At 37.0% G+C, this 17,010-nt stretch overlaps 2 protein-coding genes across 2 annotated transcripts in view; one reads left to right on the top strand and one right to left on the bottom strand.

Annotated features, from left to right (window-relative positions):
* The first annotated feature begins 4,974 nt into the window (after positions 1-4,974).
* LOC137391073 (protein ABHD8-like) lies at positions 4,975-8,426 on the top strand. Its single transcript, XM_068077422.1, has 6 exons — positions 4,975-5,084; positions 5,426-5,775; positions 6,234-6,401; positions 6,842-6,916; positions 7,724-7,856; positions 7,964-8,426. The coding sequence occupies exons 1-6, from the start codon at positions 5,037-5,039 to the stop codon at positions 8,189-8,191; spliced, it is 1,002 nt and encodes a 333-aa protein (XP_067933523.1). The 5' UTR covers positions 4,975-5,036; the 3' UTR covers positions 8,192-8,426.
* Positions 8,427-8,648: 222 nt separating this feature from the next.
* LOC137390845 (rapamycin-insensitive companion of mTOR-like) overlaps positions 8,649-17,010 on the bottom strand; it is a 31,891-nt gene continuing 23,529 nt past the window's right edge. Inside the window, exons 17-29 of the mRNA XM_068077164.1 lie at positions 16,344-16,453; positions 15,267-15,447; positions 14,813-15,015; positions 14,507-14,710; positions 14,189-14,309; positions 13,519-13,683; positions 12,930-13,394; positions 12,648-12,814; positions 12,405-12,540; positions 11,663-11,873; positions 11,422-11,536; positions 9,648-9,786; positions 8,649-9,547 (exon numbers count right to left, since the gene is read on the bottom strand). Coding sequence (XP_067933265.1) covers positions 9,449-9,547; positions 9,648-9,786; positions 11,422-11,536; positions 11,663-11,873; positions 12,405-12,540; positions 12,648-12,814; positions 12,930-13,394; positions 13,519-13,683; positions 14,189-14,309; positions 14,507-14,710; positions 14,813-15,015; positions 15,267-15,447; positions 16,344-16,453 — 2,316 coding nt within the window. The 3' untranslated portion in view covers positions 8,649-9,448. The remainder of the gene's footprint in view (positions 9,548-9,647; positions 9,787-11,421; positions 11,537-11,662; positions 11,874-12,404; positions 12,541-12,647; positions 12,815-12,929; positions 13,395-13,518; positions 13,684-14,188; positions 14,310-14,506; positions 14,711-14,812; positions 15,016-15,266; positions 15,448-16,343; positions 16,454-17,010) is intronic.

The raw sequence follows: 17,010 nt of genomic DNA, 5'->3' as shown, positions 1-17,010 counted from the left end.
GATTGATTATATTAGTCTATAATCAAGATTAGACTTTGTCTAGGTGCTGATATCATTAGCCGCTTAAAAATAGATATCCCTGCGTTCAATAATAAAACTTGAGCACTCCTACTACGTTGTTTCAGTAGTTGATAGAGTCACCTAATTCTATTGATTGCACACACAACAATCTTATTGAAGGCTAGCAACTAAAAAGTGTAGTGTTCAAGTCAAAATGCTTTAGGAACTCGCTTATGACAGAGTTCCAATGACAAAGTTTTTCCTAGAGCCTTCCTATATTTTTAAATACAATTTGAAGTATGCATTTACATATGTAGGTTTTGAAAATTAAACAATCGTATGGAGTGACCAACTCCGGGTTATCATATAATCGGATACAAAAAGTGCGTTTGACAACTAACTGTTGGACTACGCAAATGCAATAATACAAAGTAAGTAAGCATGTAACCACGTCAAAAAGCTGTCGTGCATTTTAAATATGCTGACTTGACAATCAACTGATAAATCCTAAGCCTGCTAGGTTTCAATCAAATACAACGGAGTACAAAATACGTCGAAAACATCGCGAGACGTAGAAAACGATGCAAATATTAATAAAAAAAATATTTACAATTGTAATTAAAATGCTCTCCTTAAAATTTTCTAACACCAATGCAATGAGTGTAGATTTGCTAGGTAAATGGGAATTAATGTTGCAGCATGTAGTAAAGAAAAAAGCGCTCAGATCGCAGGAACGAATATGTTTTATTTGCCTCGCTAATTTGAAACCGAGCCACTTTACTTTTTTCGCATTTGAATGTAGTATATGTAATGATGTTGGATAGTGAGACGTAAGGCTTGGTTGAATGATCGCCATGAGCATTATTTGTTATAATTTTATCTTTTATTTCAATTCTTGTTTTTATTTGTTCGTAATTTTTATTTATTGATTTGATGTCACCCTATATTTAAAATATTTTGCAAAATATAAACAAAGCTTTTTTGTTGCGGTATCGCAGAAACGGATAAACATGAAACAACCTTGACCCAAAGCTACTCCCGACTAAGTTCATGTTGCTATTATCCTTGTTTATTCCTAATAGAATGTTCTGCGTTTAAAAGGCATGAGCTGTGGTTACAGAGAGGTTTGGTTTTTGTTTGTATTTTGCATGCTTTCAATGCTGTGTCAAGTTATAAACATATAACCATTAAATAACAATCTTTATTTACTGGTTATATGTTTAGCCATTTGGCTAAACATGGCAGTCAAATGGCTGTTTCAGCAATGATATACAGCCCTGGGGGGCTGTATATCATTGGTTTCAGCCATTTGAACGCTGTCACCGTTAAACCCCTAAGATTCTTTGTTTTGGTCATTAGTCAGTAATTGATATGTAGTGTCGACAGTTGTACTTTTGTTAAATTTTTTATAAGCTGCTAAATAATCTACATAAATAATGAATGAGTACCTATGCATTTATTAATAAGTTTTTGATCTTTTTAGTTCACCAAAATAACAATATCATTGATGTATAAAACTATTGTAGAACAAAAAACAAGTTAGCTACTATTTTGATTTTCTGTAAGTAGTTTTATTAGGGCTAAATTGGATAATGACGAAGGGACAGTGCACACCTTTTGTGATCCTCCTGATAAATGCTCTGCCATAAAACCTGAAAAGACATAGCATTAGTCAGAAAAGTTTTTGTAGAAGTGTTTTATTTTAGCTATGATCTTTCATGAATAGATCTAGTTTTTAATGTCATTACAAAATAAGCTAAAGCATGCAGCAAGTATGCATATATTTGCCCTTCTGCACTGCAGTTGTGAATTAGTTGACCCGCACAAGAGCTCGTAGAGGTATGAACTGTTTTTTTCAATGATTTGGCATGCATCTATAATGCAATGAAAAAAACATTCAGTCAGCATTATTTGCAACAAGCCAGTTACGAGTTGTGCACTATGTATTACAGGTTAAATGGTCTGGAGATTATTGTAGACAGAATTCGAGTTGTCAGCTACTAGTAGACAACTAATAGCTGACAGCAGTCTGCCCACTAATAGTAGGCTACATGGGCAGACTGTTAGCATTGTGTCATGTAATTCTAAAAAAAAAAGCCAAACCTTATGACATGCAAATTTGCTTGATATATAAGCATGTTTTTAGATGACGAGCTAAATGCTGTAAAACCGAACAAGTCGAAGAACATAAAGATTGTTTGTAGCTGTATACTGGCCGACCTAGATAGTAATTATCAGTTGATCTTGTTAGGCTTATGTCAAAATCAATACTTTTGTACTAGCAGACCATATTTCTAGATGGCGGAATATGTTGTCAATCCCTTACAGCGCGATAGATCCATTAGTAGATATTCTTTTGGAACTAGTAATCACTTGAGTTAAGCTGTCAGTGATACTGCACACTAATCAGAAAGTCCAACTTTGCACACTTGGAAATCTTTTATTGTCTGCAACCCGATGGAGGTGCATAAGTGGAATAGAGCCTTGAGTTTTCTTAATGACTTGACTATATTGAGCAATCTCTCAAAGATTGAGTACGATGTCTGCAGAGGCTGTGCATGGTTTTTAAAGAGCCATGTTGCACACACAATGCCTGTATGATTTTGGCTGAATATGTCTAAGTCCAGTGGCAAGGGAACCTCGATGACTGGAGACATGTCCAATTGCAAAGAGCAAGTTAAGGTTGGAATTTATTCCGGTCACCACCAGTGGCCTTCTTTGATACTTAAATTCCAACCCGTTGTTTGCAGGTCAGATGTTCTAGGTCACTAGGTCACAGCTGCTTTCCTGATGACTAGTGACAAAGCAAGGATAACCTCTTTTTACAGCATAGGACGATGGTTGTTTGAGGCATTCAAATTAAGTTCAGGGAGCACAATTTTTGAATCATTTAAAACTCCCAACAGAGCCAAGACATTACTTTCACTGATATATGTGAGACATGCAAAATCTCATGCTGGTACCATGAGCTCTTGCAGCAGCGCTAGCAAGAATTGTCCCCATCAAATACTGAGAAGCCCCCACCATCAATATAAAGCGTCTCGTGCTAGTGGTTAATAGAATAAGAAAGATCACTAGCCCTACACTGTTTTCTGCTTTAAAAGACCATACACGATCACGAGACATACAGACATACGAACGGACATACAGCAGGAATCAACTCAAAAATCAAATGAAACTATATTTTTAGTGGTAATGATTTAGTAAGTTTTAGTAGGAAAGCTTGAAGAACAAAGCCATAGAGTCTAAAGAAGAACATCTAATACTAATGGAAGTGCCTAACAGATTGGTTGACGGAAAAAGAGTAGCGTAAATGCTAAATAAGTAAAAGAGCATTGAAAATGTAACTTCGAAGTTGGACTTTCATGAGTTTCCAGATTAGCTAGTAGCGACTCCAAAAGTAATAACTACTTTCATCGGCTGCCGCACGACTTTAGATCTGCTAGCATATTTGAGCAAAATACAGCAAGCCTAAAAGTGCTCAATAGTGATTATTAGCTGTTCAGCAAACTAACTAAATAGCTGCACTGGTTGGAAGGGTTGTCATTTACATGTAAGATTAAGGTTGAAGTATTGGTGATATTGGTGGAGATATTGGTGGAGTTATTGGTGGAGATATTGGTGGAGTTATTGGTGGAGATATTGGTGGAGTTATTGGTGGAGATATTGAGGAATTTGTCCTATTAAGTGACAATCTTTTGTACTTTCTCATGATTAGTGTTCTGCTAGAAGAAATCTAGTGACTGGAATAGTAGATAGACACGTACCATTGGCAGAGTTCTGATTTATTATACAACTTCTATTCATCTGCTCCTAATCAGCTCCTCTTGCTTATATAGTCTGAGAGTAAAAAACATATTACGTATACTAATTCTTTAAACATCGCTCTTGTTGAATTCTGCATATCGACCATATCTACCATATCGACCTCCTGCATATTGACCTCAACACAGAGCTGTGTTGATTCACCTTAGTTGAACTGTTAGAGCATTAGTAGGCTAGGATTGTGAATAAAATCTGATTTATTGCCTAGTTCGGCCAGGGTAGTGTTTTTACAGCTTTTTATATGCTCCAGTCAGTCAGCATAACAGGAAGCAGACAGCTGAGAAAGAGGAATATATCTCTTTTCCTAGGTAATAAGCTAGACAAGTAATAAGGCAACACTAGGGTATTAAATGTAGGGTGGGAGATAAACTATGTATCTAGAATCTTCTGCAGGCAGAAGGCTGTCCAAGTTGCATGACAACCATGCATTGCTTGTAGCTGCTAAACTGTTCCACCCATTCTGCTCCATGGTACATTGGTGGAGTTACCTTCTTCTCAAAGAAATGTCAGTAAACTGATTGAGCTTGTGAAATTGTGAAAAGTTGTTAATGCATTTTCATTTCGTTGAGTAACATTCACAGACATATTAGAATCTCAAAATGCTATTGGTACAGACATGCACATTTTTTACACTTGGTGAAGTATACATTGCGTGTATCATCATAAGGTGTACAATGAACATTGCAGTCTTTTACTAATGTAGGCCAAAACCTAAACAAACGTTTTGCTCAATAAGTTGTAAAATTGCACTTGTTAATATTGCTTAATAAAATATGCGCTGATTCATACAAAGGTTAATTTTTGTATAACAGCTTGTGCTGCCCTGCTTTAGAGCCTGCCAAAGTAATTATGCCATTATGTTCACTCTCTTGTTCTCTCCGCCTTGGCAAGCATGCATAAATTCCTCCCCATCCGAATCTCATTAAGCTATAAGACAAAGCTGTTCCTGTAGAAGCTTTTATAACATTTTATAAAATATTAAAATAGTATAGAATTGCTTCACTATCTGATCATAGTTTTAACTGACTAATTTATAAATTAAATAAGTTCTCAAAGCATACAGAACAGCTGTAACAACGTAATACGTACTGTAATCTCTCTTAACAATGTAATAACATTACAGGTGCTCGAGCAGCATGGAGCCATGCAGTCAGGCCCTTGTTAGAGAACTCACACTTGGATTGGAAATGTCAATTAGTTAATTTGGTGATATGGGAAACAGTAGTACCAAGATAGCTCCAGACCAGAGCATGAAATGCGTAAGTTCCAATGCTTGAATACTTATCAGGTGGCCATTGCTTATTTACACAACAGCTTCTTAAAGGGCAACCATTTTGGTTTTCGATCAAAAAGATTACACCATGATTTTCACTCTCAACCTAATAGTACTACATTTTTTTATTGCGTAGACCTTGATTCAGTGTTCTTTGTTGGTTATACATGTATTTAAAATCTATGTAACGTAGTTTTGTAATGAAACAATCTAGAATCATAAAGCAAGTAAAGCTACTTTCAGAGATAACGATTTACTCAGTTATTGCTAACAAGTGCAGGTTTTGCATAACTTTCTGACAATTAAAATGTTGAATCTGTTTTATAGTTTACTACAAGTAGAGGAATCAATTTGGCAATCAAATCCATAGAGCCTTGTGTTACTAATCCTACACCATCTGATCCAGCCTCTCAAGCAGTTGAAGCGAACAGTGAAAAATCTAAGGCTATATTTTTTATACATGGCGTCGCAGGAAGCAGCCATGTATGGGAATCTCAATTGAATTACTTTACTGCACAAGGATATTACGCAATAGCCTTAGATCTACTTGGGCATGGCAAAAGTGAAACTCCTGACAAGCAGTCTCTCTACAAATTTATGCACATGTCAACTGATTGCGTCGATGTATTTGACAACTACTGCAAAGACTTCAATACGGTTGTCGCACATTCATATGGGTATGTAAAGAATTTGGCAACATCTTAAAAACTAACACCTACTTTCTGTCTCATCATTTTGAACAACACAAGTACATTAAATTGTTTTCCAATATATTCACTTTATTATATATTATGTACAAGTTATAGCGTACAGATTAAAAAATATGTCATTATTAATGTGCAAACTGAATATCTGTTTGACATATGTCAGACTGTTTGACATATGTCAGACTGTTTGACATATGTCAGACTGTTTGACATATGTCAGACTGTTTGACAAAATATCAGATCAAAGCAGGGTATTTGCTACAAGCAATGCAAGAATCCAATGTATTGACATTCAACAGTTCATGTATGCCAAATCTTGCCACTTTCGTCCACCTCACTCCTTACAGTTGGTCTATACTGCGAACAAGTGTAAATTATCATTCACTTTTTAGAATTCTACTACTTGTCTCTTGCTTGTATACTTGAAGCACTTCACTAGCCACCTTCCTTGCCAGGCAGAGACCGAGCAAAATACAGAAATTGGTGCTAATGAGTGGAGGAGCGCCTGTACCCCTTGCTCCCCAAACCTCTGTGCTGTCTTTACCTACACCCTGCCTCACCCTCCTTAAACCGGTCCTAACCAGGTTCTTTCAAAGGTTAGCTCTTCCATCACCTTTATTTAATAGAAATACACAGTTATATTGTTGCTGTGTAATTCTACTAAATCTACTGTATAGGACTTTAAATAAGCAAATGAAAATGTATGTGGTGTGATTATATCTGTACAGATTGTTATCTTCAACTATTAAAATTGAGTGTTCAGAATTTAGCTTACACAATCAATCAAAAACATAATTTCACATAAAAATATAAATTTGTTGGTTTACTTATTTGGAATCAGTACAAAATGAGAATTAATTTGATTATAGCTATCGATTAAATTCACAAAGAGTAACAAAGTTGTAAAACTAAATTTTAGTTTTCTAACAAAGATGTCCAGTTTATTTCACACGCCGCTGTACAAGTTGCCAAAAATTATCAAATATATACATTAAATTTATGCATAATAAGTCTGCACTTGTCCATTTTTTTATAGAAGTGCCTTTCATAAGAAGAATCGGAATCTGCCCAATAAGGATGTGGCTTTTAATGTTCCTGTACACGTTTTACGGTAAGTTGCGTCACATCTTCAGTTAGTCTGAAATTGTCATCAGGATCCCGCTGATATTCTACACACCCATCAAGTACCAGACTGCCTAAATCGTCGCATCCTTTAAGTATTCCGCTAACCTCACGACCACCCACAAACTTGACTCCAACAGCTTTGTCTAAGTACTTGAGAACAGCGAGAATGCTTTCTTTTTTTGGTTTAGCTTGTGAACCTGAGCCAAGATCTTTGTTCTGTTGAGCCGTTACACTTGTTAAGAAACAGTGAGCCCCGTAAACACCATTGCAGAAAGGCAATATTTCTTATTTTACTATATAATTATTTCGCAATTTTTAAATTCAACCGTTTGGCACCAACCACCACGCATACTAAGCTAATTTCAGTGGTGAATGTATTACATCCCTACTGATCCGAGCATGATATTACCAATGAAAAAGTATATTCTTGAACATCAGGCACATAGAACATGAATTGGAAATATTTCAACAAAACTTAGTGTAGTACATATTCAATGCTGTTATTGATAAACAATAAAATACCATAAAACTATATCATATGAACTGTTCACCCATTAGATAACCAAGTTTTTTGTGTCAAGGTTGTAATAAAAATAAATAACCGACGGTGTCTGACATGGGAGGTCTAAAATTCATTAGTAGCATGATGACAGGGATATTGCCAGTAAAAGTATAATTAAAACAATTGTTATTGTTTCTTTTTGCTTCTTATCAATATTATTAAATGAGTTGAATAAGACACAGCTTTTGACTGTCAGCAATAACAAGATGGCTGTTTACTGTCATTTTACAGGCACACTATGAAAGGTCAGGTATGGGAAGAAGGTGATGAAAATTTCCATCGATGGCTTGCTCAACCAACTCTCTTGTTGCATGGGGAGGATGATAGGCTTGAGCCTTTTGCAGGAACGATGGAAATGCATCATGTATGTTCAATGCGTGGTTCATGTCTGCACTTCATGAAACTTCTCAGCATATGCCATCCTTACACTCATGGTATTTACACCTGAAAATTCTCAAATTTCTTTTACAGATTCTACAGAAGTCCGAAATATACTGTATACCACATGCTGGTCACATGATTATGATGGAGCATCCATCCATGGTCAATGTTCTCATAGAAAAATTTCTGAATTCTGATCATGTTACGTCCAACCAAAACATCTCCACTGATGATACCGTTACTCAGAAGGTCTCCTCCAGCCATACACATGTCACAAAAAGTCAACCAAATCTTAGGCGAAACACAATCTCTACTTAATCAATAACTTGCTATGCAAAGGATTTGTGCAATGTCCTTATATAATTTTCCTAGCAGAGTGCTAGGCGAAGATGTAGTGGTGCAACGGGCATTTTCTTGTTTTCAAGAAACTTGCTATTTTATTTTTTGTTCTATCCAAAGAATGTTGGCTAATCTTACACTTCAAAAATCTTAGACATTTTATTTTCACATTATCTTTTTAGAACTTTTTTGTTATTGCATACAGATTGTACTTGCACGCTCATGTTTTACATATATAATATATAAGTTAGTAATACTACTCAGCATCATCTATTTTTAACAAAGTCTTATTTTCATGATGAATGTCTTTTCATTTATGATGGTTGCAACATCCACGAACAACAACAACATTGATTTGGTGAAAATCGAAACTAGCTGTACTATGAAAAGTTTTGAACTGGCTGTACAAAGATTCAAACACGAGATTGTTGTCATGGAAGGTATAGGTCTTTGTGTATTTGCAAAATAAATATCTGGAGGAGATATGTCAGCCAACTTAAAGGTTAAACTTTAAAATGTCACATTGCAAGGCAAATACTAACATGCATAGAACATTGCATTAAAAAGAGAAAATCTGCAACTCAAGCCCCTTAGAAGAGTGTCTAGGACATACCATTTACTGCAAGGGGAAGACAAGAGACTTTGTAATATAAGGTGGTATATACATTGAATAATTACATCTTAGCGAGTTGAATCAAGACCAATCAAGATCGTATTTGACATTATAATGTACAAATGCAAGTGTTTGACAAGCACCAAGGATGTGTGCCGCAGTGAGCTACTATAAGTGAACTCGGACTCCGCACAACTTCCGCAATACTAACTTCAAAGTTCTATAAATATTGAATATACTAATTCAGTGTCATAAATATGTGCAATATAAAAACAAAACATTAATTCATTTACTTAATAAAGTAAAAATTCTAGACTCTGAGCAATATTTGACAAGAAAAGGGAAGCGAGTAGCCAACAGTGTTCATATACAAATTAGAAGTTTACCACGATGGCACAAAATGACTGAGCTTACTTTTGTGAAAGTAAGAATAACAGGTAGGTCAGTAGTAACAATAAACAATTTAGTACTGCTGAAGATAAGAGAGCATAGATAACGAGTGTTTACTTTACCGGAATCAGGAGATTTTCTACAACAATTATGTAAAAATAAACTTAATGATAAATACAAGAATCGGCAGTTGGAGAGTGAGTTCCGTAGAGCATGGAGATGCGTGAATCGGTTTAAGTTGCCTCAGGCATACTGGGTATACCATTTTGGTGTTTATCACAACATGCTTCTTTCAGGTCGGTCTTTATTGCTTTTAAAACGTCCTTGAAAATCTGTAATACAGACTTGAGGTGAGCTGACAGCGACTCGTCATTTACTGCCGAATACATGAAAAATGAAAGAGCAGACTTTGTTGAATAAATTGCAACATACCTGATCAAAAGAAGTCTCCTGAAAAAGTTCTTGTATAAACCTACGGGCAGGTAGATGAAATTGGTAGCTGGACAGAATGGAACAGACCTCTGAGTAGAGGCAGAGGTCATCAAATAGGTATGGGAATTGCTCTTTTAGTCTACAAGAAAAAACTGCTAAAGAAGCACACAGCTCCAAAGGTGTAAGATTTCGCCTTTTCACGAATGAACTATACTAAACAACAGATCTTACACAGAAGCATACTCAGTAGTGGTGAGTTTTTGATGAGAAAAATGAGGTGCTTTAAACACTACACAAAACTATAGAACAAAAGGTAAGAATAAGGTGTGGCCATGTAAGAATAAGGTGTGGCCATGCGGTACAGAATCCTACAAATAGGCCAGCATGATCAGGAAACGTAAAATAAGTCTTTGGAGGGAAAGACCGAGTTTTCTATATCGTACAAGCATGTCTCTTTAATGACTCCTACCATGACTCCTACCTTGCCTCCCCTTCTTCACTATAATACCAGCCATGCACATATGTCCTTCCGTAGCCAAGATTAAAGGTTGAGATAAAATATTACTTCATATGGGATTCGAACTGGTGGCATTTGGCACGGCAGCCCAGCCCCCAAACATCTGGGCTAATACTCCGCCTTCCAGTATTTTTGAATAATTGTGTGGCTATTTATTCTCAGTTTTTAGTCAGCAAACCCGACGATCTCTCATGGCATACTCAACTACCAGCGTACTAGTACTAATAAAGGCTAATGATTTAATATATGCAAAAACATCAGAAAATGTGGATTTGCAGCTCCATATCTATGTGAAAGCTTTTCTGACAAGGGTATGGTGGTTCTAAGTATGATACACGTTGTCGCTGTTTTGAAAGATTAAGAGAACTATATATTTTATTAGATAGATCTAGTACCCTGACAGTCAAGTGTGCTGTGCGATATCTTCAAGTGTAATAACTATACACACAATAATTCAGGAATACTAGTGGGTGGTCAATTGGCACAGTTGTTGGCGTGTCGCACTGCCATGTTGAATGTTGTTAGTTTGAATCGCATTTGATGCAATCTTTATCCCAACCTGCCACTGTAGCCTTGGACGGACAGACAGACATGGCTCTTATTATAGTAAAGGTTGGATATAAATAATTTGTTAACTGTTTAGTCAGATAAAGTCACCCAACGGTCAAACTACTCATGAAGCTCAATAATGGCGACAATAATGTGCTCAATAATGTGCACACAAATGTGACAGTATTGAAAATGTTGCTCAGAGAATGCTAGGATAACTACTGAAAATTAGTGAAAATGCTGAATTTCAGTCAACTGAATGCGACCCTTCCAAAGATCACCATTGGCACAACGAATAAATTTTCACTGTGTACTGGTGACTTGTTTTCAACAAAACAACTTTTTTTACAACTATTCAACTTAGACAAATCTAATACATATTTTGATCTTGCCGTGACTTCTTTGTGGCTTTGTTGACTAAATAAAGGGGGAGTCGAAAGACACTCATAGCTCTATTAAAATTCAGCTTTGTAAAGTAACGCTACATATATATGATCTCCACATGAAGTAAAGGGAAGACGAGACCAAACTAATCTTACACTAGTATGCCCAAAAAAGACACTACGTTCATAAGTTGTCTAAACTTACAATATATGTAAAGAGCTAAGAAATTGGCTGAGCATTAGCAGACCATTACTGTTTGAGATGCATATAAAGCCTCCCTGGTAAGTCAACTTGTTACGCACAGAGTGTAAATGAAAAGCTTACCTAAGGAGACCCTCTTCTGCTGCATGAACTCCTATTGAGCTGCATATGGTCGTAATAAACTTGATGCACTCTTTTCTTAGCAGGCCTCTGCCCACAACATGACCAGCCTCGGAAACTAAAAGTTGATAATTTATGTTAGTCTGCCATTGGCTCACAAGCACACGTATTAAAGCCTGCAAAACTAAATTCACAGGCAATTAGAAACATAAACCTTTACAAGCAAACCAATTACTTGACTAACCTTTTCCATCTACATATCGGTCGAGAAACATGGATTCCTCATCATTGTTTGATGAGTCACCATTTAGCTCTGCGTATTCACTCGATGAGGAAACACACTTGAGACAATTAGAGCTGGAATGCATTTGCAGACCTTCCACAGTTTTGTTGACTGGATCCAAGTCTTCTGACAGAAGACTGGTTGACGGATCACTCTGCTCTCTATCACGTAGCTGCAACAACAATATCGCTATTTGCTCGGAAAATTCTTCTAGAAGAAAATTAAAGTTCAATGCATGCTTTTCATTACCTCGGAGCGGGAAAAAAACTTGTTTAAAAAAAGAAAAGAGATAGAAAAGATGAATAGCTGGTAGCCTTAAACACTTCAGCAATAAGAGAGTGAGTCAAGAAGTCAGATCTATCTGGAGAATTAAGAGATTCATTTGTGTCTAGCAGAACATATGTGCTTTTATAGATTTTCTGATGAACAAGACTTGACTTATTTGAAAATTATATATGAAGTGATAACGTTACGTCTGGTTTAGGCTAACCGCCATGCAAAAGCATTACTGTTGAACTTGAGTGTGAACATTGACATAATAGTTGAATACACTCTACATGTACATAGTCTAATCAGTGCTGTACACTTCTAACCCTGAGGATGTATAGCCTCTATGAGTGTTATTAAACATTCTGCAGACAGATTCACATGCAAAATACCTTTTACTAAAATTTGCTGTCCAGTAAAGCACTAAAATACTCACTTCATACAAGTCTATTACGTCCAAAGGTAACGCCAGTCCCATGTACTTAACGGCGAAGGATAGCACAGGTTCTGTTAGATCTGAAAACTTGCGGACCTCTGATAGAGTGTCCAAATCTCCTTGAGCGCTCAGAGTTCTACAAACATTCATGAATCGCCTCGGTCTAACCAGTTAAGAAACCAAAAGGAAACCTTGGTTCAAAAGAATCGAGAAGAGAATGATGAAAACAGTGTCGGAGCATACCTGACCATTAGGCTACAGTTAGGTGAGCGACGTGAGTGCGAATTAGGGGAAGATAAAGAAGACAAAGAAAGGGATGTGTTTGATTCTGTGGAAACTGTAGATGCCTTCCTCCTCATCGCTCTGACGGTAGCCTGGCCGATCTCATCTCTTTGAGCCACAAACACACTCTGAAGAATAGAAATGAAACATACCAACTCATTAGCACAAATTGAGGAGTTATCCACCCGTTGGGCAGTCATAATTTTGGGTAAACGATGCCGTGAGAACACAAATCTGTCCTACCTTAGACAAACCATCTTGTTTAATGAGTTGTGATTGAAGACTAGAAAAGCGTGTTTTCCTTTTCAAAGGCTTGCCCTTCTTCTCCCGATTTAATGACATAGTATAGTTCGCTGTCAACAGTGATGCTTTGCCTGTGTCTATAGGAGATATAGATGTGTGTGATATGGCTGAGTCCATAGAGGTCAGTTCGGCACCAGAAGCCATGCTAGACCCGTGAGGTAGGAAGTCACTCATGCTACTCGCACCCCTTACATCACTACGCCAGCTCAGAGAGCGAGCTTTGCTTGCCATACTGATGGGATCCAATGCCATCTCTATTAGAGATCGGCTAGGCTTGTGTCTTATCGCTGGTTTGGCTGGAATGTCCGACTGGCTAACTGATGCCATGCCCGGTACAGGTGTTGCCAGCTCAGTAACTTCCTTCAAAGAAACTTGTTGAGCTGAGGAAGAGGAAGATTTGTCATCCTGAAAATTTACGAGTATGAAATTCATAGCGATATTCATGTGAGATACAGAACAAACTTAAGCATTTTAACTTTACTAAATGCCTGATTGTCAACAATTATACTACAAGAACCGATGGCCTCACCTCACTGACTGGTGTAGATGGTGCATCGAGATTCCAGGTTCCACATGAGTCCGAGGAGCAACGACGATGAAAACCAGCCTCCTTACTTCCCTTCACCAGCTCACTCGTGCTGTGAGCTTTTCCGCTTCTTACGGCTGGCTCAAACTCTGAGGCTAGGACAGTTTGCTACGGAGAGACAAGCCAACACTTACATTAGCCTATTGGGTCGAGTGCCGCGATCAACCATTTCTCAGCCATGTCATGCATAAACTTTACCTCGAGCTTGGCAGCTAACTCACACTTGCTATGAGCTTCAAAAGCTATTTTGCAGCATTTTAAAATGCTTAAAAATGATAAACAAACAAGGTTTATGTTCTAACTACTAAGCAATAAATATTTTTATACTTACAGTATAATGCTGAATTGCTGATATGAAAAGGACTTATGCGAATGATTACCGAGGAAGGATTAGACTCACCCGATTCGAAATTCATAACTTATCCATCATAGAACTATCCAGTAAGGTTTAAACAGAATCACAATGACTGCTGTACCAGCCAAGACCAGTCTGAACGCCAATTCTTTTAAAAGACGAGGCAAAGCAAAAGAGTGACCAACTCATTAGACTAAAGCCACTAATGCTTTGAATAAAACAAGGCTAGCAAGAAGCTCGTTTCCTAACGCAAGTTACCTCGTACAGGCGCTGGTTTATATCCTTTCTCATCTTATCCATTAGTTCATCAGTGCTAGCTCGAGACCTTGCTCCCTCATCCACTTCATAACGACACCCGTCCCGATCAGTAGAGTCAGACCTGGTAAACGACCAAAAATATGCGCAACCAAATTACATAATTTGCTATACCTAACATAATTTAGCTATACCTCATGTCAAAACTCGGCTAAACTATACTTTGTATGCGCGTTTATGCCGGGTTCATGGATGTAAAAATAAATAGTTAAGTGATTTCAAGTAGAGAAAATGGGGACAACAAAAAATAAAAGCACTTACCTTCCGCTGCTGTGGCTCATTGAGCTGCCACCAGAGAGAGACCGAATCTCTCTAACGGCATCAGGATCGGAGAAAAGCATTTCGCTGCTGACCACTGGCCACTCCTCCGATCTGTGGTTCATAACCGACCTCCAGCCATGCTCTGCCAATCGGTGTACTCCTGCTTGCGTAGATGCTACCAGTCCGAGGGCATAATAGGCTGTGCTGGTAATGTGTTAAAATATGACAACGAATCACACAAGGGTCGGTCCACAGAACTTTGTCAAATACTCTTACCAGTTGCTGGCTAGACAAGTTCACGCCAACTATCTTAGTTTATGCAGTTTTTTAGCAAACACCCTCAGAATGACAACATGTGGCTCATCTATGTCACTTATAAACAATGCACTCAGTGTTACATACCCTCTTAGAGTGAGAACGTGTGACCTCTCTGCCATATTTATGAGACAGGGTAATAAGCCTTGCTTTTCCAGTAGTCCTAGCCCAAATACTGATGATCCAATGTGGCCCTGCAATTCGAAAAAAACATTTTTTTATTTGAAAGTTTGCATAAAAAACAGACAATCTTAGTCTTGGCAAATTATCACCTTTTTCCTACATATAGAAATAATGGAGCTAACAGGTGGAGAACAGAAAATTAGACAAGCTGGTGGTTCATGAATGTTATTAAATAAGCAAACCTAAAAAAACTGGCTGAAATTTCGTGGAATCAAATGATGATGAAGTATAAGATAAAATAAAATAAAGTAAAATAACTTACGACGACCCAGATGGCAGCCTTGGCTTGCTTTATATCGACTTCCTCTTGCAGGCACTCATCTCTAACTATGTCAAAGTACTCGGAGAGGTAGGGAAGGTTAGCTACTATTTCAGCTCCCTCATTGTGTTGAATGAGTTGACCATAGAGATGTGCAGGTACATAGACACTCTTTCCTACATGTCTAAAGCAGACGGTTTATCCTCTCAAGCGATAAACAAGTCTGAAAAGGGGTTCCTCGCTTACAAATTGCAATAAATATCTACTTCTGGTTAAGAAATAAAGCGAGTCCACAGGCCTTATCAAAGGTTTTCTACTAACTTCCTATGAATAATCAGAATGGACAGTTGAGGAGATGAGAAGGTAAATTGCTGAAATATATTCAGGCTGGTTAATAAAATCTTCAAATATTAGCTAATACATTCCAGAGCTGAACTAGAGATTAATAGAAATATAATAGAGAAAATTTTGAGCTCAAACACCCTCAAGATATGTTAAGAAAGCTTGATGATATGGCTTAGTTGCCAAGAAATGCTTGCAAGTACTCTCTCTTTTTCTCCTCCCCTCTCGCTATCCTTAATCTTTAAATTTTGTACACAGATGTATTTATAATGGTTTGTGAAATACTGACGGTACTTAGTGCTTTGCATAGCATATTTTTATCTTTTACTAGAATAAAACAGAAACCTATTTTCCACCATTTTATTTACACAAAAATCTGAAGAAAATAGGATGGGATATGAGCTACTACAGATATAACAATACATTTCCTGGCCTAACTTAGCCTTCTCTATTAGGAGAGCATGTATGAGAACTACAGTTCGTAGTCCAAAATAATGTGTCCAAGAGTACAGAGTCAAAAGTCATAATCTAGTCTTGCAACAGAGTAAAATTATTTACATTATTCCGCTATAGGAAAAACTGTTTCCAAATTTGAGCAATTTATTTTTTGATCAGCCTTCTGGAGCGAATTAAGGTTAAAAGCTGAGGCCAGACTGCGCGCGGAGAGGACCATAGGTGTGCTATAGTAATATATGTACTAATTATTAAAAAAAATAAAGCCACAACAGTGCAGCTGACCTCCTAGCAGTGCTCCTGCGTTGTACTTCATTGTCATAACTCTTCTCGTAGCTGGAAAGACTCTGTGCTAGCAGCTCATCCACCACCTCCGTGTACCGAACATTAAATGTCTGCAAATCAGCAATGCATACACATGTAAACCCTGACATATTAATTGTTATATTCTCAGATACTGTATATATTAGTATACTGAACTGAGTGTACGATGAAACGGTAAAAGACATCCACTTATATATATTCAAAAGACTTATATTTACTTATATACTTATAAAGACATATATGTCTTTATAAGTATATATAAGTTTTATATACATATATAAAACTGGCATTGAAAGCCTTTAAATAAAACACTAATTATATAAAAGGATGTGAAAGGCTCCAATGCAAAGTATAGCCTTTGTAAATACATAATAATACTTTTGTAATCCACTCTAGTGTCCTAATATAAACAATAAGCATAAATAAAAGGGTGTTTGTAGATAAAACCATAAAAATATGCAGAGTAAATGTATGGTGAAACAGAGCTAAAGCTGAAAGCTTGAATATTGGAACAAAACTTGTTGGAAAATTAATAACTGTGCAGCTACCGATAACTTCCTTAAACTAAACCTAACAGAAGCTCTGACAGAGTTATAAAAATAGGCATGAAAGTGATATGACATGGGGT

Source organism: Watersipora subatra, chromosome 3 (assembly GCF_963576615.1).
Source record: "Watersipora subatra chromosome 3, tzWatSuba1.1, whole genome shotgun sequence".
Classification (NCBI taxonomy): domain Eukaryota; kingdom Metazoa; phylum Bryozoa; class Gymnolaemata; order Cheilostomatida; family Watersiporidae; genus Watersipora; species Watersipora subatra.
The sequence above is the reverse complement of the archived record's forward strand: the minus strand, read 5'-3'. Positions and strand labels throughout refer to the sequence as shown.